This window comes from Juglans microcarpa x Juglans regia, chromosome 1S (genome assembly GCF_004785595.1).
Source record: "Juglans microcarpa x Juglans regia isolate MS1-56 chromosome 1S, Jm3101_v1.0, whole genome shotgun sequence".
Classification (NCBI taxonomy): domain Eukaryota; kingdom Viridiplantae; phylum Streptophyta; class Magnoliopsida; order Fagales; family Juglandaceae; genus Juglans; species Juglans microcarpa x Juglans regia.
This window is the reverse complement of record NC_054595.1, coordinates 5,270,349-5,293,291: the sequence shown is the minus strand read 5'-3', so window position 1 is coordinate 5,293,291 and position 22,943 is coordinate 5,270,349. Positions and strand designations below refer to the sequence as shown.

General features: G+C 34.0%; 2 protein-coding genes across 2 annotated transcripts; one reads left to right on the top strand and one right to left on the bottom strand.

Moving 5' to 3' along the window:
* Positions 1 to 4,415: 4,415 nt before the first annotated feature.
* Positions 4,416 to 7,766, top strand: LOC121247228 (3-methyl-2-oxobutanoate hydroxymethyltransferase 1, mitochondrial). The gene is given in 6 exon segments (XM_041145602.1): positions 4,416 to 4,575; positions 4,578 to 4,909; positions 5,233 to 5,439; positions 5,560 to 5,706; positions 7,062 to 7,115; positions 7,206 to 7,766. Coding segments are annotated over 6 exon segments (1,083 nt in total). The 5' UTR covers positions 4,416 to 4,496; the 3' UTR covers positions 7,470 to 7,766.
* An 8,915-nt stretch (positions 7,767 to 16,681) lies between these two features.
* Positions 16,682 to 18,478, bottom strand: LOC121246161 (WRKY transcription factor 22-like). Its single transcript, XM_041144187.1, has 3 exons — positions 17,856 to 18,478; positions 17,565 to 17,675; positions 16,682 to 17,459 (listed from the first exon to the last, which is right to left on the bottom strand). Exons 1-3 carry the CDS (start codon positions 18,284 to 18,286, stop codon positions 16,973 to 16,975), a joined length of 1,029 nt encoding a protein of 342 aa, XP_041000121.1. The 5' UTR covers positions 18,287 to 18,478; the 3' UTR covers positions 16,682 to 16,972.
* Positions 18,479 to 22,943: the final 4,465 nt, after the last annotated feature.

Sequence of the window (22,943 nt, the reverse complement as noted above, 5' to 3'; positions counted from 1 at the left end):
TTGGATGTAGATGTGGATGTTCGAGTTGTCTTGTTCTTCGATTTGGTGAAAATATGTGATTTCTATTGTTAGAGCTATTAATGTAAACATAATTTGAAGAAGATTGTAATATCTTTAGTCCCCTATTTGGGGTTTTTTTCCTCATGCAAGGAAGACGACAGTTGTGTAGGGAGAATTTTTTTTTTTTCACTTGTTTGTTCAATTTTTGTTCGTTGGAGTAGATTTATTTATTTTTTTTTTTTTTGGGTTTCTCATTGGGAGGCCTCACGAGAGGGAGGCGCTTCGAGTGGACTTTGGCTTTGAGGGAGGGAGGAATGGAAATGCAGAGAGGGAGATGGAAATTGAGGGAGGGAGGGAGAAGAAGAAGAAATGGGAAGACGAAGCACAGAGGTGATGTATTCTTGTTGGCAGCTACAAAGGGCAGATGAGCCAACCAATTCTTCTGTATTCTGGTTTCGGCCTTGATTTTGATCTTCTTGGAGATATCAACCACCTGGAATGACGAGGAAATGAAGACACCCACCAACGAAGAAGACGACCTCTCTCTGCGTTTCTTTTCTATTTTTATTTTGATCTTTTTTCTTATATTTATTATTATTATTTTTTAAAGTCGTTTGCACACCGCTTGCATAGGGCGACTGTATGTAGCAATTTTGGCTGAAGAATATATCACATTGGTAGCTCATAAGTTGGCAAAGTTGGCTTTGTCTTCATTAGGGAAACACTGCTAGATTGATGACGATCCTCCATTGATCCATAGTTTTGTTTAAAAACTTTGTACAGATTGATTTTATCTTGTTTGGTAATAAAAATCTGTCTGGATCTTTAAAAAAAACTTAACTAAAAACATCATATTTAAAAAATGAGTAATGCTACATGTACTTATATTTTTACTTACAATATTGTGACGCCCCGACTCCCACGTATAGGGACGCTAGAATCGTGACATCGGGATGATGACAACATGGATCACGCATCCCAACGAAATGTGCCCAAGTGTGTGCAACATGCAAAAGTGCACAACAAAAATCGTAGTGGATAATATAATAAGTCAACTAAGTACCAGAAATTTAAACACAAGTATCCAAAATAATTTATCTTTAAACAAATTATACAGCCATCCCAAATATATTACAAAAGGTAAATACATAAAAGACTAGGATAATAAATATCGATGCACGAGAGCAATCCCAGATCGCTCTCCCAATGGAGCCAAAGCCTAAGATTCATCATCCTCATCTGCATCAAAATCTGCGATACCATAAAAGGGTACCGTAGGTAAGTAATCATCCAAACAACCCTCGAGATAAAAACGCATTAAAGCAACTAACTAACAAATCCCAAAACCTCATTTTTTTCCTGAAAACAAGTACTTTTCCAACACACGCTAAAAATCTTATTTTTAGCCAAAACATATAATCCAACATTTTTTTCCAAAAAATGATTTACACAAAACTCAACAATTTATTGGACACTATAGGCGGGAATCACAGGCGGGACTATACCACCATCTCTGCTTACCACCATCCCTACCGCGTGCACCGTAGGCGGGAATCACAGGCGGGACACAACCACCATCCCTGCTTACCACCATCCCTAACGCATGTACCGTAGGTGAGAATCACAGGCGGGACTCTACCACCGTCCCTACTTACCACCGTCCCTACAGTCTCTTTTCTTTTTTCTCAAACCAGTCAATCCAGTCGTTTCAAACACACCCATAAATTATTTCTCACATGAAAACCCAGTTTTCAAATAAGCACATGAACATGTATACAATCATGCGAAAACCCAGTTTTCAGTTACAAACATGAACATGCGTGCAAATGCAGGGAACAAGACACGACACCAATATCCAACAAATGTCAACACAATCCAATCACAAACCAAACATACAATCAATTCCGTCCGCAATCCATCCGACCTCCGAACTCCTCGGACTCAGTCCGGCATAACCAACCAGTTCACAGTTAAAATAAGTTAGTGCAAAAATACATTTAAATCATGAAAGTTCTTTGAGAAAATACTTACAGCGCTATAAAGCAATTTCTGAAGGATCACGAAGCTGCAAGAAGTGACGTCTGAGCAACGCAACAGTGTAAAATACACTGTGGCCGTGGGTCACAAATACCCACTTTCAAACGGAGGCAAACGAAGACCCAAGATTGATAGGTTAGGGCCTAGGGAGGTCGGAGAAGCTAGTGGTGGTGGTGGTGGTTTGCCGTGGGTGACGGCGCAAATGGTGGTTTTAGGCCGAAAATGTCGAAATCGGAGATGGGCTTGGTTGTGCTTCACCAGTGACGGATCGGAGGTGGGGTTGGGTCCAATGGGTTGCCAAGAGGTCGAGGATGAAGTGGTGTGAAGATGGTGGCCAGAGGTGGCGCGATGGCGGCGCTGGAGCGAAAGTGGCGCCGCGGCTTTAAAGAGCTGGTGGTGGTTAACGGCAGCGCGGATGGAGGTGAGGTTGGTGGGGTGGGGTCGTCGGCCGGTGGGGAGCACGATGGGGTGGGCGGTGTCGTGCACGGCGGCGCGACGGCGGCGAGCTGGGTGAGGAACGATTGCACGGCGAGAGAGAGAGAGAGAGAGAGAGAGAGAGAGAGAGAGAGAGAGAGATGTCGCGTGGGAGATGGCCGAAGGAGAAATAAGGGGGAAAAGAAAAGAAAGGGAAAAGAAAAGGAGGAAAGAAAAATAGAAGGAAAAGAAATGAGGTCCAATCCTCATAACTTGGGTCACAAAAATGATCCAACGGAGACGATTTTAAAACCATAAGTTCAATAAAATAATTCAAACGCAATGGTAAAGTCAAATTGAAATAATTAAATCACACAGTAATTAATTTAAATATTAAAAGTAATTTAAATGCATAACAATAAATAAATATTAGAAAAGTACATAAAAACAATTTTCGCCAAATTAAAATCATAGAAATAAACTTACTAAAAAAAATCCAACCAATTTTAAAATAAGAGGATAAATTTTTGAACAATCAAAAATAATCCTTCAGTAAAAATACACTAAAATACAGGGTGTTACAAATATTCATTCTATTAGTTTTCTTTTGAATTTCAAAATTTGAATTTTAAATTTCATGATTTTCAACTTATTAATAATTGAATGTGAAGAAATAAATTTTTTATAAATTTTTTTTAAATACATTTAACATTTTTCTTAAAAGAGTAATATTTGATACAAATTTTAAGTAGACAAAATTGATAAAGTCTTACTAATAAAAAAATATTTTTTTAGGTGAAATTAAATTTTTTATAAAAATTATTATCTATTTAAAACTTATACAAGTATTTTTCTATCTAAACTGAATAACGTCATCGGTGTTTAAGGTCCAGTTTGTATTCGTAAGTTATCTTAACTCATCTTAATTCATCTCAATTTATCTCATTACTATTTATTATTATTTATCAATTTTAACTCATAAATTTTATTACTATTTATAATTTATCTTATTATTATTCACAACTTATCTCAATTTATTTTCAAATCTTAAAACTTTCGTTTGAGGAAGAAAAAATAAATTGCCGTGTACTGCCGTATCCAGGAGTTGAGTTCAGTCAGGAGCGCGTGGGATAACATCGGCTCACAAAACGAAATGGAAAGCTTCTTGTCTTTTACTGAAGTTAGAATTGGCATAGGCGGCGCCCCCAAAAAGCCTGCCTCCTCAAGCATTCAAGGACGTTGCTGCACCGAATTCTTCTACCGAACACTGCAATTATATTTTTTTTTAAAAATATAATTATAAATAATTTTACACACTAATATATATATTTATTTAATATAATTAGTTAAAAAATAAATTTTATTAAAAATAATATTAATTTAAATTTATAATATAAAGATAATAACATTAGTTCGTAAACTTATATATATAATAAAATTATTTTTTTTATATATATATAATAAAATTATTTTTTTAAAATTTTTATCTTTTCTTTTACTATTTTTTTAAATTATATAAATATTTTTTTAAAAAAATCATATATTCATTAAAAAATATTTAGTTAATAGTAAAAAAAATTTTAAAAATTAAAAAAAGTTTCGTTTTTCAGTAGACATAGACATAGTATTTTCCAACATTCAAAAGGTCAAAGCCATTACATTTCTATTAAATATTTTATAATAATATTATAAAATAAAGATATTTTTATAAAATAATATTATTTTTATAAAATTATTTTTTATTTAAATTTCGATTATTTATTCAACTCATCTCAACTCATCATTACAACTTTTTCAAATTCTAATATAAAATATAATAAATAATTTAACTTTTTTCAATTCTAAAATAATAATAATATTAAAAAATAATATTTTAACAATATTTTATTATCTCAATTCAACTCAACTTAATTCAATTTAACATCTAAACGCAACAATCTAAAATATGTTACGAAAAATAGGGTGCATAAATCATTTTCCATCCCTCTTTCTCCCGCGTGCACAAACATCATCTTCCTTCCGCTTCTCCATCTAACAGAACAAGCATGGCTGTCTTCTTCTCCGCCCTCTCTAGAACTAAGTCCGCCCTGAGATCCCATTCCGTTTTCCTCCGCTGCATGAGCAATATCCCGAGAACACCGTCTATGGTGGTCCAAAGCCCCAGAATCCCAATCAAAGAGTCACTCTGACCCACTTAAGGCAAAAGCACCGCAAGGGCCAACCCATAACGGTCGTCACAGCCTACGATTACCCGTCCGCGGTGCACCTTGACACCGCCGGCATCGACGTGTGTCTCGTCGGCGATTCCGCCGCCATGGTCGTCCACGGTCACGACACCACCCTCCCTATCTCGCTCGACGAGATGCTTGTCCATTGCCGCGCCGTGGCTCGTGGCGCTAAACGGCCCCTCCTCGTCGGGGACTTGCCGTTTGGGACCTACGAATCCAGCACCAGTCAGGTAATGGTGAATCAATCTATTTAATCAGATCATTTTAAGGATTTTTGTTTTTCAAGTTGTTATTCCTTCGGTTTTGGTTGCTGAGAGTAAGGAATACGTAAGGGTATAAGGACATGTTTAGTTCTCTTCGTTTTCTTTAGAATGTTCTACCATAGTGATAGTGCCGTTGATGTTTTGTTCCTTATTGTCGAGACATAAATAGTTATCAAAAGTTAAAGCCGAAATGAAACGATGAGGGGAATCGCTTAACGATTTTGATTGGCGGTTTTCCTTTTAATTGTGCAATGATTGGTGATTGTTGTCGCAGTTTCAATTATGAACAGGCAGTTGATACGGCGGTGAGGGTTTTAAAGGAAGGAGGAATGGATGCGATAAAATTGGAAGGAGGGTCACCCTCGAGAATCACCGCGGCAAAAGGTATTGTTGAAGCTGGAATTGCAGTGATGGGGCATGTGGGACTCACCCCTCAGGCCATTAGCGTTCTTGGGGGATTCAGGCCTCAGGGAAAGAGTGTTGCCTCTGCTGTCAAGGTCTCTCTCTATCTCTCTCTCTCTCTCTCTCTCTCTCTCTCTGTAACTTATTTGTATGTGGACGCTTGAGTGCGCTCTTTTGTGCATTTTGTTGTGATGTTGAGAGATTGTTCTGTACAGGTTGTGGAGACTGCTCTGGCTTTGCAGGAATCAGGGTGTTTTTCTGTTGTTTTGGAATGCGTGCCTCCACCAGTGGCTGCTGCAGCTACGTCAGCTCTTCGGATTCCTACAATTGGTATTGGCGCTGGACCTTTTTGCAGCGGACAGGTTAGACCATCTATGGAGCTCTATAACTGATTAACTCTTTGCTGGTATATGTATGCTGGATATGTCTCTGTATGGGATTCATTTTGTTGTTGGATGGATGATAGGCTAATTGAGTAAGTTTGTTTTACAAGATTTAGTCTAAATATAGTCTTTTAGTATAGATATTGATATGCGTGTGTGTGTTTCTAGCTTGAATTTTCTGATTATTGCTGTTTAGAGTGCAAAGCACTTGTGAGAAAGATATCAAATATGGTTTGGCTTGGCTTGAATAATGAAGAATAGAGAAGACTTCTGTCCATCAATGTTTGTCGTCTGAGTTCTTGAGATAGCTCTAATTATCTCTACCTTATTTTTTCTTTTATATTTGCAATCATAGCTCATCGACTCAATATCTATTCCACCAATTCACCCAAACACCATCCCATACACATTCCTTGACCCAGGCTTGTACCACACACCTTTCAGCGTCCTTTCTATAGCTTTCATGGCATGAGCATGCAAATCGCATAGCATAATTAAAGCTTTTGTAGACTTTACAAGTGGCTTACACGAAAGGACGGTAACATAGTATATAACTTGAAAATCATTTTGAGAAAAGCATAAAATCTAAACATCAAGGGTATGATCATCTAACCTTGTTTCCCTAACCTCACTACTGAACACTTCTTAGTAACCTAAAACAAACATCAGTCATTGCTCTATTCTTGGGCATTTTTCTAATGTTTGGGTCCTATACATGCTTCTAAAGATAGTGTCAAATCTGATTTCCTATGTTAGACTTGTTTCTTTATTTTTTTATAATAAAAAAAAAATTATTCTCTCACGATCACATTGAAATAATATGTCGACAATGCTACTCATACACTATGTGCTGTAATTCCAGCCTTGTGTTAACGGAGTTTATTTTGTTGCAAGTCCTAAGAGTGTATAACACTTGGATAATTTGAGTCATTGGAAGGATGATCGTGTGTTTGGAACTATGGTCTTAAAGTCCTAAACAAGGGTTCCTTGAGAAGGTCCAAACAGCAGCATCTTCGGATGGCTGCTGTGCTGCAAACTTTTCTGCAGTGGCCAAAACTTGGGCATTCGATTGTTACATGCTCCAATTGGTTCCCTTCTCGTCTTAATTCAGACTCTGATGATTTGCTTAGGTTGTTTCTTTTGATATTATGGTCTCTAGTTCACTGTATTGTGAAATTACCAAGCTTGGGGTAGAAGCAACCTAGCCTCCTGTTTTGATAGTGCACATCATGTTGGGCATTGCATAATTTCCCAAATCTAAGTTATTTTTGGAAATAATATTGTTGTAACTCTTCTACTTTGTTTTCATTAAAATGACTTAATTGTGGATGCAGGTTCTTGTTTACCATGATTTGCTTGGAATGCTTCAGCACCCCCATCATGCCAAGGTTGGCTACAGAACTACAACTTTAACTAAATTCTTCCTCCTGTCTATTTGATTCTCACGTTCCAGTCATGAGCAACTTCTCCTTTTGCAGGTTACTCCAAAGTTCTGTAAGCAGTATGCAGGTGTTGGAGATGTCATCAACAAAGCACTATTGGAGTACAAGGAAGAAGTGACCAATCGTTCTTTTCCCGGTCCTGCCCACAGCCCCTACAAAATAAGTCCCAGTGATGTTAATGGTTTTTTGAATGAGTTGCAGAAGTTAGGTTTGGACAATGCAGCATCTGCAGCAGCTGAAGCGGCTGAGAAGATTGGTAGGGCTGAGTCCTCTGGTGATGGAAGCACAGCAAGCGATTGATTTAGTATACTATTTAGTCAAGCACCTAAGGCGGAAACTGGAGGGTTTTTTTGTTCAATTATCTTAAAAGGAGGGGAATTTTTTTAATAAGAATAGATAAAAGGTTGAGAAACTGAAAAGTTTATATCACAGGACTGTTTTTTCCAGCAAGAGGGAAAAAAGGTAAAGAAACCAAAAGGTTTCTGATACAAAAGAATTGAGTAAGTAATAAAATTTATGAAAATGATTGATGACGTGATGCATTCTTTTGTGAAGACATTGCTTCAGCTTTTATATACGTAATAGATTCAATTTTCATAGGCATCTCTTTTTTTTTTTTTTCCTTTCTTTTAAATGGTTGAGAATGAAGAGTTGATTAATGTCATTTATATGGCACTTAAAGGCAGCTGGTAGTTTGTACCCTTATTTTTTTTTTGTGGGATTCGCATTACTTTTTAAGACTAGCATTTCATCTGTTTCTCTTTTTGTTTGTCATGTTGGTGACTCGAAGAACATATCAGCTTTCATTCTCAGTAAAAAGGATTTATTTTGACATATCAGTTTTATATATTCAAGTCTTTGCTTATTTTGGGCCATGGCTCCGTTTAGGTACATGTTCTGGGGAAAGAGGACTTGGGGTTTGGTTGGGAGTCGGTCTGTTTTAAGGTATTTTCAGATATTTCTTTCTAAACATCACTCAAATATAAAATATTTTTTAATTTCAAATTTTTTATTTAATAATTACTTAATCATTATAATTTTTTCAAATTTTTAAATAAAAATAATATTAAAAATATAATTTTTTAACTCTTTAAAATTTTTATTTAATTTTTTCTTTCATTTCTTAAAATCAAATAAAATATTTTAATTTAAATTATTTTATTAGTATTCATAGATATTCTGAAGAATCCAACGTATCCTAAAATTCCATAGATGAGTTGGGTGCCTTATTTGTTTCTTCATGATTTTTTTTTTTTTTAAAGTAACATTACTTCTCATCTTAGATCTTATAGTTTTCAGAATGTTTGACATGACATGTTTTAAATAGTTTCGTATATGGATAATAATACCCTTACTACTATACTAATCAGCGCCCACGTGGTTTTTTTCTTTTTTCTTTTTTTTTTTTTTTTTTTTTTTACTTTGCCTTTTGCACTCTTGAAGAACATGTCCCGTCTCTGAGCTCCCCCCTCTTGCCCAAAAGCCACCGACGGAGCCTCTCTCTCTGGGAAGGAGGTGAAGAAGAAGCCTCCTCAATGCCCCCCACCTCTTTACACATTCCATTCAATCAATGCCTTTCGCAACCCTCACTTAACCCATTCTTCTTATTCCTCAAAACAATCAAGAAAAAGAAATATCGCAAACGCCCAGATTCAAACCGGATCCTGATTCCATCATGTGCCTAGTCTCATGAATTACCCAAATTTGGTTCAGAAATACGTCATTTAGGACCAAACTCATTTCATCAGTTTTTCTAAATCCTCGATATAAGAAATCAACCACTTTGGACCAAACCCATTTTGCTTAGTTGGTTGATTTTGCACGAAATCATACTGACCCAGATTCAAAAAACAATTTCAATGTTCGGACCTTTGCTCTTTGGTAGGCAAGGCTCCTAGATTCAGAGCTGAAGAAGAGGAATTTAGTCATTTGGGATTGGACCCAGATGGAACAAGGCTCTGAAATTCCTAATCCAAGTCCCAATTAAGAAAAATTCTTTTTTTTTTTTTTCCGTAGTTTTTATTCTTGTTGTTGTTCCATGGAACAACCATTGCCAGCCTTGGTGCTCCAAATCTTTGGCTTTGTCGTTTCATCGTTCGTCGGCGATAGTGACCCATCTCGTTTCATCGCTGTTGATGGTGGCTTTTGGGTGCGGAGGGGAGAGCGTCGGCTTGGGTGGGTGCGAAGGGAAAATGGGTCTACTTGTGATTTTGAATCGCAGCTGATATTGAAATGCAAGAAGTCAGAAGAAACAAATAAAATAGATCCACATGAGCTGAGTAGTAAAAGAAATAAAATGTAAGGTATCATTACCATGCCTTTAGTGTTACTGTCATTCTTACCAAGTGCTACTCACTGTTTCACTAAGGATTCTCTCTATTTCCATTGGGAGGGATATTCCACCCAGCCCCAGCTAGTTGGGCTTGGGCAAAACAATGAGATCCATGTCAACCCAGGCCTTACCTTCCAGCAGCCCCGGAATCGCCTAAAGGGCCCAACCTCCGGTTGCATCAGGTGAAGAATGGTGCATCGCGCAGGAAACCAAATGATGGGGGATAAATAGGACACGTCGACTTTGACATCTCCTATAATACTAAGCATTAAAGGACTTACGTTGGCAAGTGAACGGAGGATGCAGACAGCCCTCCATTCTCTAAAGAAGGGGACCACAATGATCGTGTCGCTCACCCACTACCAAGATGCTCTTTAGAAGCCACGCCGCATTAAAAAATTCACTTAATTTTGAGTTAGTTAATTATTTTCTTAATGAGTAAGTTACATAACATTAAAAAGCTCACTTAAGTTTGATTTTACTAATTTAATTTATTTTTTGCATTAATTTCTCTACCAAAAAAAGAAAAGAGGAAAACATGTTCCTAGCTCATATGGACCAAATTAGACCAAATTGGACTGATTGGACCGGCCAGACCGATAGTTAACGGTCTGGTATGGTCCTTAGGGGTAATTGGTCTGGTCCGGTCCCCAAAAATGGTAGACCTAAATTTTCGATCCGTGACCCTGGACTGGACCGGACTGATATGTACATCCCTTTGATCTCAGATGATCTAAATTGATCTATGAATAGTAATGTTTTGTTGGTCCTATTAATATGTGTTTGAATGTATGAAATAGGTTGAGAAGTGTTTAACTCTTTTGTGGGAATTTGAAAAAATAGTAAATCTCATCAGTGATTAATTTGAGATGAATTGAGTTGATTTCAACAACCAAACACATCTTTCAACGGACGAAGTTGAGAGTATAATGATAAAAATAAATAAATAATCAATTTTAAAAGTGAGTGAGTAATGTGCAGTCTAAAGGCCAAATCACATACCATTTTAGTATTTATACTCAAGTCTCTACTAATTAAACCTTTGCGTAGACGCTGGGTATCCTACTGCTAAGGCCACTGCCTCATACTCTTCGTATGCCTGGAAGAAAAGTGCAGCCAAAACTAGTTATGTAGGGATGGCCGGCGGGAGAGAATTTCAAAGCTTAAGTTTAAAAGCTTCAATAATGTTGCTTAGGAAGGACTTGTTTGGGAAGATAAGTATTCTCAAATATTATCAATATTTCATTCTTAAATATCATTCAAATACAACACATTTTTTAATTTTAAACTTTTTACTTTTTTATCTAATCATTATCTTATCATTACAATTTTGTCAAATTCTTAAATAAAACATATAAACAATATAACTTTTTCAGATTCTAAAACAAAAATTATATTAAGAAATTATATTCAAATAATTTTTTAACTTTATAATATTTTTATTCAACTTTCTCTCTCTCAGTTTTCAAAACTCAGTACAACATCTTAATTTAAATTATTTTACTACTATCCAAAAATCATTTCGCTATTATTCACAGATATTCTAAAATATTTTAAGTGTGCAAACTAGCCTAAGAAGAAGTGCCTTTGAATCCTCTACTTCTTTCCCCTTTAGGTTATACCAAGATTGCATATATGCTTCAAGAAACATCCCTTGTTGTGACGTTCTCAAGTGGAAACATTTAAAGATGATTTGTAAATACCAGTGAGATATTTGAATTGAGATGAAATGATATGAATTAGAAATGGTTTGAGTTAAAGGGATGTTTGGACAATAAGTTGATATGAGATGAGATGAAAGTTGAATAAAATATTGTTAGAATATTATTTTTTAATATTATTTTGTTTTAAAATTTGTAAAAGTTAAATTGTTTATTATATTTTGTTTAAGAGTTTAGAAAAATTATAATAATTAGATGAGATAAGTTGAGAGATTTCTTGTATCCAAACAAATGCAAATCACATCGTCGATTGCATTAAATGTTGGGCTGCACAATCAATCCTTTGCTATTAGGTGATAGTGGTTCAGCATCACGCAGTAACTAATGTGTCACATTATGTTAAGGGTGCTACCCGCACCATACGGTGCGGGGTAGCCCCCTACCCCCGCCCTGCATGGGCCGAGGTTGGGGTTTTCATCACCACCCCCCACCCCTGTATCTCGAGGGCAGGGCGAACTCTCAATCTGCCCCCATCCACTTCAATAATGGACTACAATCCACTATGTCCAAAAATTATTCATGTGTTTAAAAGTGATCAAAACCATATTTTTGGACTTAAATTGTAAATTTAAATTTATAAATATGACTATAATTTAAAAACTATGTAATTTTTAAATTTGCCAGTATATATTTTGTGTAAATTGTAGTGTAGTAGAGTGACTCTTTTATAGATTGCATTCATAATACAAATCTCACACTTAAGCAATGTCGGACTCTTGTATTGCCTTGATAATCTATAAAAGAGTCATCCTACTACATTATAACTTACACAAAATATTAAATAAAAGTTCTACTTAATATATATTATTATATTAATATATAGTACAAATAATAAATATTTATAAATATATTTATTTATATAATAAAATCTATAAGTGCGGGACAGGATTGGACCCTCTCCTCCCCCCGACCCCGATAAGGGGGCCAAATGCGGGGCAGGGCAAATGGGTGCAGGCCCAATTGCCCACCCCAACATTATGTGCACACTACCTCCTCCTTTACTTTCAATATTATTCCTCTAAAACATATTTTCAGATTTAATACATTTTCCTTCATTTATTCGACTTTGCACCTCAAGTTTATCACTGAATCTCACCTTCTTTGTTGGTTGCCATATGCTTAGTCTCCTTGCCCCTTTGCTCGCTAGGTGCGTGGTCCATGCAATTATATATTCATCTTGCCTGTTCCTTGCGCTCACATTCAAAGTGAACTTGGCCCAATTCCCAACAAGAGTTTTTATTTCTTTTTTCGTTTTGACATATGTAAAGGGCACATTTCATCATTCAATTCAAATAAGATGTTTGGTAATATTTTATTCTTGGAGTAAAAGAATTTCTTACCCATTTCCAATAATGGTTGACATTTGTAATCATTAGCAAATGGTGTTGACAGTTCACTGAAAAAAAGACAAGTAGATTTTATTTTGTTTTCTGTGATAAAGGCAGGAGATAAGTCAACCCGTGGATCCCAGTGTAGATTTTCTGAAACGGGTGTGTCATTTCATTTCATCCACCAAAATGATTGATTCCATGTCCATCACATGATGAGAGAGTGGTTGCGGAGCCAACCATTCTATTATAATTCTTATTCCTTTTGCATAGCAAGAGCATCATGACAAGAAGAAGGATTCAAAGAATGTGTTAGAAAGAGATAAATCTGATCTTGTGAAGAAATTAGGTTGGGGATAGCTATCCAAAATCATCACGATTGGCGATAATTTTCTTCTTATAGGCATAATTTATGAAGTATATCAGTAGATCGAATTCTTTATCACGAATAGTTATTATATAGTTTTATATATGTAAGTACAAATACGTAATATTTTCATCTTATCATTTTTTCTATACTCTCAAACTATCTAATAATATTTCTTTTTTTTTTTAATTAATATTTCGTTTTATTTTCTTCTCATCTTATCTTCTGATCATCTCAATTCACTATCCAAATTTATTTTCCAATCGGATTACATGCCCGGCATTTGAGCTCGGCTCTAATAATATTTCTTGATAACTTCTACATGTGTAAAAAAAAAGGATGTTAAAAATGAAGATGCATAAATAAAATAACTCCACCGACAACCAAATGATCATAATCCTCACAAAATAGCAATTGTTTGGGGGTGTAAAGTATAATTTGAGTGTATTTGTGGTACTGATGTTACGAAATAGTGATGTTTTGAAGGAATAAAATGTAATTTTTTTAAGGGGGAAAAAGAGGATAAAGGAATCCTCACCCAAAACAAAAGAGAATGCTTATATTGCCTAAGGCAAGAGTGGGCAGATTTGGAAAGTTCCATGCGCTTGACAATGTTACTTAGGCTAATGTTATCATAGGCAATACTTGTAATTAGATAGTTACATGTCTGAGTATGAGGAAGGATAGGTTTCCAAGGAGATCTTTCAGTCTAATAGGATACCTTGGATTAAATCTCCAATGATCCTAATTCTTGCTCTCCAAATATTAAGGAAAACAAACAAACAAAAACTAACAAACAAACAAAAAACAGATGGTGCATGCAAACTATACTCTTGAGGTACGTCTTCTATGGCATTATTTTTTTTTTTTTTTATACGAACATTCCTTTCAAAGAAGAAAAGAAAAACCACAATACTTGGTAAATCCAACAAAATCATGGTCAAACACTCATTTAATTTATGGGTTTTACATTTTATGGTCAAAATTAGAAATTCGTGTGACGCCAGCTGTAATAGAATTGCAAAATGAGTAATGCTAGATATAGTTATAGGACGTACAAGTCTCTCATACTTCATTTAAAAAAAAAAAATTTGGAACCTACTATTAAAAAGTGAGCTTTTTCATTTAGATCATAAATTTATCCACTTTTCTCAAAGAAAGTGTATGAGACTTGCATAAGAATGGGAGCCCGTTTCTTGACCCACCTTGCCCATGATATAAACCTAAATCCCTACATATATAAACATATTTTCTAAAATCTATACCCTAATTCGGCGCCCCACTTTTTCTATTTCTCTTCTTTCAAACAACGTGCACACTTCCCCTTTTTTTTTCTCATGTTTTATTTTTTTTCCTTTTTTCTTCTTTTAGTCATCCCGCTCATGGCATTGATGCTTGCCGCTTCCACCATCACTCTTCGCTCTTCTTCTTGCGGAAATCTTGATCCTACTGTTTTTTATCCTTACTCCAACAAGGTGCGTTGATGTTTTATGGCATGGTTATTCAGGTTTTAGAGCTCATTGTAAGTCACAATCTTTCTTTGTTCGCTTGAAACTTCTTTCTTTTCTTTCTCTCTTCTTTTTTTTTTTCTCTTATTACAGAAACCAAATATCCTTGTTCTATCTTCTTCCCTTTTATAGAAATATATTTGTTTCAAGCAAAGATCCCGAGTTTCTAGGCGTAGATTTTTTTTTTTAAATTAAGATTTTTATCATTTGTTGGATTTTGATTTTGATTTTGGATGAATATGCGTACCTATAGTCCTACATGAGAGTGGATTCGAGGCAACCTTGCATTGGGATGGGCCATTGCCTTCACCTTATTAAGGGTGCCTCAAGTTCTCAACTGTGTGGCGTGAATCTTGGCCACACCTGCATTGGGTAAACCCCCTTAAAAAAAAAGAGAAATAATATTTGTAGTTTTAATGTGTGCAAGTCTCGCACATTCCTTTTAAAAAAAAATAGGTAAATCTGTGACCTACATAAAAAAAAAAAATCATTTTTTTAATGATGGGCTCCACTTTTTTTTTTTTCAAATGAAGTGTGCAGACTTTATACACATAAGATTGTATCTAACATTACTCTTAACAATAATATTGATTTTACATAACTACCCTTAATGAAAAACCCGAATAAACATAAACATATATGGAATTTTGAAACATACACATTTGTATATATATGGAAATTTTAAAAAGTGACATATTTCAAAAAGTTTAAAAGAATTTCATCAGGAATTGGAAATCAATTCTACTAAAATTATATATAAAAAAGCTGGAAATTACAAGTGCAAAGGCCGTTAACACATATGGATTAGACTTAATTCTTTTATAATTTATAGTTTTTTCAAAATAAGATATGAAACCACTTCATGAAAGGCCAAATTAAGAACGAATTAGAAGGCTTTAACATACATCCTTGGACTTTGAAGGATTGGGTAAGCTCCTGTTACCAAACATAACCGGTAGATGCATGCATGCTTATGCTAGTGTGCTAAGAGTTTAGTGGAAACCTTAAAGTACAACATCATGTTCACAATTTGTTTACAATAACGGTTGAGGCACTTCAAACAAAACGAATTATTCCTTCTCTCTTTCATTCCCACTTTGATGTAACGTTAGAATCCATCATTCTCAATATTCCCTAAATTTCACTTTTTTTCTTTTTGTTTTCCATTATGCTGAAAATGAACCGACAACAGAAAGACTCAAATAAAAATGAAGTACACCTTTCTTTCGGGCTAAATACTTCAATAAATAGTTCAATTGGCCTCTTTTTTTTACAGATGAGATGAATTGAGATTAAAGTTAAAAGTTGAATAAAATATTATTAGAATATATATTTTTAATATTATTTTTGTTTTAGGATTTGAAAAAGTAAAATTTTTTATTTTATTTTGTGTTGAAATTTGAAAAAATTGTAATAATTAGATGAGATGAGTTAAGAGGAGTTGTGAAAACAAACGAGGCCAACAAGATCTCATTTAATAAAAAATGTCCAAGCAGATCTACAAGAACAAACCCCATTATATATAGAAGATGCAATGTAGAAAAACTTCGAATTAATGCGGGTTTAGGAGAGGTTTAGATAGTGAGTTGAGTTGAGTTGAGATGAGAGTTGAAAGTTGAATAAAATATTATTGGAATATAATTTTTTAATAGTATTTTTATTTTAGAATTTGAAAAAATTGAATTGTTTATTATATCTTGTTTAAAAGTTTGAAAAAATTATAATGATGAAATAAGATGAATTAAGATCAACTCTTTATCTAATCAAGGCCTAAGGCAATAAAATAATCTACATACGAGAAAGTACATATACTAAAATCAATGTTTCATATATAGTTATCATAGGAACATCCAATTAATTGTCAAACTTGGGGGCAAAGATTAATACTAGTGAATGGCAATAAAATCTACTTTCAAATCTGGATGAAGGACATGCAATGCAAAACGAAAAATACTACTCTTCATTTTGCATTTTATCATGCATCAATGTGATGGAAGATAGTAAAATTAAGAAAAATTATTCTCATCAGTTATAGGTGTAGAGTGTGAGAGTGAATAGTAGCTGATGCATAGCATTCCTCTAAAATTAATTATGCAAAACACCGTATCTCTCCTACTCTAAGAACTTCTCATGATAAAATCACTCAAGATGGCAATATGGCTGCATGGGAATCAAATTTAGTAATATTCTAACTCAGCTGCAAATTGCTAAAGAATCAAGAACTATTCATGAATACTCAATGATCAACCACACAAGAAAGGTGAACAGAGAGAATCAATTAATGATGAAAATTACTTTGGCCTCACCAAAACAAAAGACAAGCAGTGATTTCTCTACCTCACTACTTTTCTTCATTCCAGTCTCTCATGATCAGTGACACAGAAATGACTCCTTTTTTCCCTAACTATACTGAACTGATCACTAAAATTTTAAGATTCCACTAAGACTTTTAACAAAATAGAACTCTATATCTAGAAAAAAGTGTTCATAAAGAGAAGACAAAAACAAAAAAGCATAATCCATGTCACATTTTGACATTCCCCAAAGTCAACCTGCATTGTTGGTCACCCAGTTGGGAAGCACAAAGGTCGCCGGCAAGTTATCGGAGAAGTAGTCTCCGGCTTCCGGACCGACTATCCCCTCCAAACCCACGAAGAAATCATCGCTGAGAGCCACATCCGAGATCCCAAACTCGTCGTCTTCTTCCTCCTCCTCCAGTAGATCTTCTCTCTCTTCCCTGCTATCCTCCTTGCTGTCGGTGGTTGTACTCTGGGGCAAAGCAAGCTCGTCCTCCATGGAGTTTGCCGGCGAATAGGGCTTGGCTGAGTTGGGTCTTTTGGACTCCCCGGCTGTGACAGTTTGGGTCGTCAAGGGCTTCTGGCGAGTGGATCCGGCGAGTGAGTTTCGGTGCGTAGGGGCAGGGTGGTTGTGCTCAGCTGTGTACGTTACTATGAACATTCCTGGGTCGGATCTGTTCCTCTCCACTTGTTTCCGGGCCAAGCATCCCTTCGAGCTGCTACATCTGTAATAGCCCCTATTATTCAAAGGAAAAGAGTAACAAATTAAGTCAGACTTATCATAATTAAAATTTCTAACGACGAACTTTGTGAAAAATATGAGGGAGATTTGAGACACCAACCTCGGATATGGGGAACCTTTGATGGGTTTTTGACCATATTTACGCCAAGCCCAGATGTCTGAAGAAAGACCCTCTGCCGGTACTTGGCAAACTTTCTTAAGTAGGTTCTTCCTGAAATATATAGGGAAAAGATCTAGGGATTATCAACCAGATAGCATATTTTACAAAATGGGAGTTCATAGATTAGTGCCAATCAGAAAGCAGCAGGTATTGAATTGAAAAATGAGATTTTTGTCACAAATCTCTGTTCATTTTTTTTTCCTGATTAATATCAAAATAGGGCTAAATTACCTTCTTTTGGACCTCGGATTGGTCCCAGAACATGCTTGAGACTGCTTAGGCTGTTGTTGTTGTTGTTGTTGTTGCTGCTGCTGCTGCTGCTGCTGTGTTTTGGCCTTGGATGATGCAGAGAAAGAGGAAAGGGAAGAGATCAAGGGTGAGATGGGTGAGGTTTGTGGAGAGAGAGGCTGGGATTTGGGGAAGAAAGGCTTGTAAAGTTCATGCAATTCCTCAGAAACATGCGTTGCTTCAAAAGGGTCTGGGAATGAGAAAAGCCTGCCTACATCTTCACCACCAAAAGAAGAAATCCAAGAATCAGAATGAAAACTTCCCAAAAAAGAAGCAGCAGTGGTGGTGGAGGAGGATGAGGAGGAGGAGGAGGAGGTAGCGCTGGTGGAGGCACAGCCTCTGACAACAGCTTGCAGATCCCAATCTTCTTCCATAGCCTAGACAAATTCTGGTGAATCTGTACCTTTGTCTCTGCTACCACTGTTTAAGGGAAGAGAGAGAAAACAAGGCGCTGACTTTTGGTAGGGGAGAGACAAGGAAAGAAAGAAAAGACGACAAGAGGGAAATGTGGGGGGAAGAATTACACAGAGACATGTATATATAGAGAGAGAGTGAAGAAAAAGTGAGCGTTGATTGTCACAAGGGCTAGAGAGAGAGAGAGAGAGAGAGAGAGAGAAGAGGCAATTTGGCATCTCTATGCATGCTAGCTTATCTTTAAAATGCTTTCTTCTTTCTTTCTTTCTTTCTTAAACATTTAAAAAAACCGGCTTAGGGGTTGACTTATGAAAATGTCAAAAGGGACGGGTGGGTGTTTGGGGGCTCTTCTGGACTTTTACGAGGAAAATTTGTCCCGCACGCTCTTTCAACCTCCTGTCTGCTGTCTCGTGATTTTTACCGACAGAGAGAGAAGAAGATGATAGAGTGGAAGAGGCCACTGAATTTGAGGGTGCCCTCATCAAAATCATAAGATTCTTGACTTTGTGGGTGGTAAGTAGAAGACTACGTGCCCTCACGAGAGGCTTCCAACGTGCTCGAATCATTTTTTTTTTTTTTTAATTTCCTTTTCTTTTCAAATGATGTTGTAATTAGGTACTAATGTTGAGTTTTTCACACGAAATGATTGGTTCGATTATGGGTTCACAAAAAAAAAATAATAAATAATGATAATAATAATTGAATACTATTATGGAATAATTAAATATCTCATTTTGAATCAATTTTGGAGCCAATCAGTTACATTCCATTTCCGTTTAAGTTTCTATATGTGTTTAATGTATTTCTTTTATGATAATTTTAAAATGTGTTTATTTCGAGTATACATAGAATATAAAAAATTTTGATCCCATAAATATGGTATAGATTGAAGTTTCTTGCATAAATTTGTATCCACTATTTTTTTAATTTCAAGTTGTATCCATATAAAAATGATAATATTTAGGGCTCGTTTGAATAGTGAGGATGAGACGAGATGATTTTAGATAAATTGAATAAAATATTGTTAAAATATTTTTTTTTAATATTATTTTGGTTCTAAGATTTGAAAAATTAAATTGTTTATTATATTTTATGTGAAAATTTGAGAAAGTTGTAGTGATGAGATAAGATAAGGTGAGATGGTTTCCGTATCCAAATGAGCCCTCAAACTCATTGTTTATATTTTATCCCTATTTTTACTATTAATTAATATTATTAAAAAAAAGATATTTGCAACTGTGAATTGTGCAACCCGCATAATCGCTTTGAAAAAAATGAATAAAATATAGAACCCACATGAAAAAAATTAATTTTTTAATAATGGACTCTACTCTTTTTCAAAACGATTACGTGGCTTTTATGCACTTCACGGTTGTATGTAGAATTACTCTATTTTAAATTTTAAATTTTGACATGTCCAATGACATCAATTGATATGTCTAATTTAAATATTTTTTTTATTTAATTAGTTAATATAATAAGAATAATTCTACTTTGACACTTTATTTTGACCTCATTTTGACACCTAATGTATTTTAATTTTTATTTTAATTTTTTTCTTTAGTTAATAGTTAAGGAAATGGTATTGATATTTTTTTTTTATATTTTTTAAAAATATTTTAAAATGAAAAAAAATATATGAAAAAAAAAAACTTAAAAAAAAAATGAAAAGGTAAATTTGGCCTAACGGTAACTTGTAGCGGGCAGATGTGAGCGGCGAAGTAGCACCGCTCATATAATAAACTATTTAAACTATAATACATCAGTAGTTATGCTTATGAATGAGAAAATGTTACCAATTTTATTGTATTATTATAAAGGAAAAAAATATTTGGTTAATCCCTACTAAAAATTTCCTTATTGTCAAGAATTCAAGAAATAACGTTATATAAAGATTCTAGCCACAGTCAATTACTCAAAATAGTTGTAATCAAGTTGAAATTAACCATTCGATTAGGAAAAGAGAATTATCTCCTAGCAACTTGCATTTGCCAAAAGATTTTATTGGCAACAAATTATTCAAAGAATCAAAATCTATATCAATCAAATATATTTATAAGGTTTTGAAGTAACCCTAACCTAACATGGGAATCCCTCAATTAATTCCATTAATACCTCACTAAAATCAAACCCATTTGGGAAAGAAATCAATCCCTCTTCATTTAACCGATTTATAAATAAATAAATAAATATATATATATTGGAATATATTTATATATATGGCCGTTACTTTTTAATTTTTTTGAGAGAAAATTGTTATATCTTTTAAGGATAAAGACACTTTACACCTCTAATTATTGGAATTATATGCTTATATTGTATCCAATCAAAATTAACATATTAATCTTCATACTATAAAAATTGAGCACTTTATACATTTCACTAAAATTTGGCTATTAATAATATTGTGTCTGTGTCATCTATTTTATTTATTTATTTTAAAAACGAGAATATGAAATATTAACATTTTTATAACAAAAGAAGAAGAAATATATATATATATATATATATGAAAAATGCTAAATGTACTTACAAAAAACTTATAAAAAAATTTACTTCTTTAAATGTCAATTATTGATACGTTGAAAATCATAAAATTCAAATTTTAAAATTTAAATTTTAAAAGAAAACTAACAAAATGAATGTTGTAAGTAACACTACTCATGCATATATATATATATATATATATATATATATATATATATATATATATATTTATATGAGTGCGCAAGTGACTACAAAATAGTTCTCGAGTTACCAGCATCGCCTCACGTGGCTTGCGACTTTAGATTATTCACATTACTCTTTCCTCCGTGTATGAATCCTATTGTTTCATTCAAAATAATCCAATATTCCACCATGGCCTATGATTTTGCATAAATACCAAAAAAGTAAGTTACATGACTTCATGTATGTATATATATATATATATATATATATACACTAGCAGTGGGATTACGTGTGAGACACGTTTGCCCTGTATTATTATAAAATAAATTACTCTAAAATATAAACATCCAGTGTCGAAGAAGAAAATTTAATGATAAAGCTTACGAGAATAATATAGCTCATTCCAGTTAAAAATTACTAATTCAAACAACAATAAGTTTAACCAATTTATGACTCAGAACCTTCGATCTCATCTAGTATTGATTGAGCTGAATCATTGGACAATATTTCTTCACATGCATAACACATCTTTGATATTCTATTCTTCTTTTTTATTTTTATTTTAGGCCAATAAATGCACAACATTAGCAGATTAAAACTGGAAAAGCAACGTCTTTACAAACAAATTAATGAAGGACCCCTTCAATCCCATCGTGCATGTTTTACCCATTCGGCATTTCTAGATGCCTGCCAATAAAATATTCTACAATGTATTTCAAGAGAGGGTCAAATAGATGAAGCACATGAGTTACAAAATATAAAAATAAAATGAAGAGTGGGCTGGCAAAAAAAAAAAAAAAAGCAGAGTTTTTGCGCAGGGGCATTGATGGAAAACAAAAGTGTCAAACATAAAATACTGTTTACTACTATTCATATATCTATAGCCTCTTTTTAAGTATGAGATTCATATATAAGCCAATAATACATATATCCGGATTTATTGATATAACATGTTTATGAGTTGAAGAATCGTTATTGGTCGATCAATGGATCATTTACAAGTCCGTTTTAACATACCAAACACATTATTGATGTTGTAATCTAATTGGCTTATTTTAAATTTAAAAATATTTGCATTTAAAAGTTTATTACATCTGCTTTACATTTATAACAACTGGTGTTAACAAGTCGACTTGCAAATAACATATATAGTAAGTGATATTTATAACTACATAAAGCCTAATAAATCAACCCAACCTATTATTTTTCTTGTAAATATCAAGCGAGATGTAAGATTATTTTGGTATTAAAAAGAGAGAATGCTACATATATAAGAGATTTCATAAAAATAAACTCACAAACTAATAAGAGATTTCATAAAAGTAAACCCACGAACTAACATAATTTCATATGGTATATTAGATCTTTGTTACAATAAAAATAACTTTATAATCTAATATATCATATTTATAAATCACATCCGTTTATAAATTTATTTTCATATAATTTCTTTCTAACTAAATACTTCCTCTTAAAAGAGAGTAAGCGTAGAGCAAGTACCCATACGCTTGAATACACGTGGGTGGGCGGCACGAGGCTTTGAAAAAGTAGAAGCGTGTGGGGACACCGAGTCACTGACATTACATGGGTGCAAGTCTGCAGTTTGGTTTGGGTTGACAACCCCATCCGTACCTTTGATGTTGAGCTCTCCTCCTTTTATACAGCAATTTGCTCCATCGGCCTGCCCAATTTATATGTATTTCTTCGTAAATATTAGTGATATATACCTCCAATTATTTTATATTTTTTTATATAATTATATTTTAATTTAAACGTATGTCAGTAAAATAATATTATTTTTATAAGTTATTTTATAAAAATACTCATAATTTAAAACATAATTATATAAAAATATATATATAAATAATTGTATACGTATCATTTTCGTTTCTTTTACTTAAATCCACTCAAATTATTATTATTTTTTTATAAGCATACGTTGATATA

Coding starts and splice junctions, on each gene's coding strand:
- LOC121246161 (XM_041144187.1), bottom strand. CDS start 18,286: ATGGAAGAAGATTGGGATCTGCAAGCTGTTGTCAGAGGCTGTGCCTCC. Junction 17,676..17,855: donor AATCCGAGGTCCAAAAGAAG/GTAATTTAGCCC, acceptor TATATATTTCAG/GAAGAACCTACTTAAGAAAG. Junction 17,460..17,564: donor AAAGGTTCCCCATATCCGAG/GTTGGTGTCTCA, acceptor TTTGAATAATAG/GGGCTATTACAGATGTAGCA.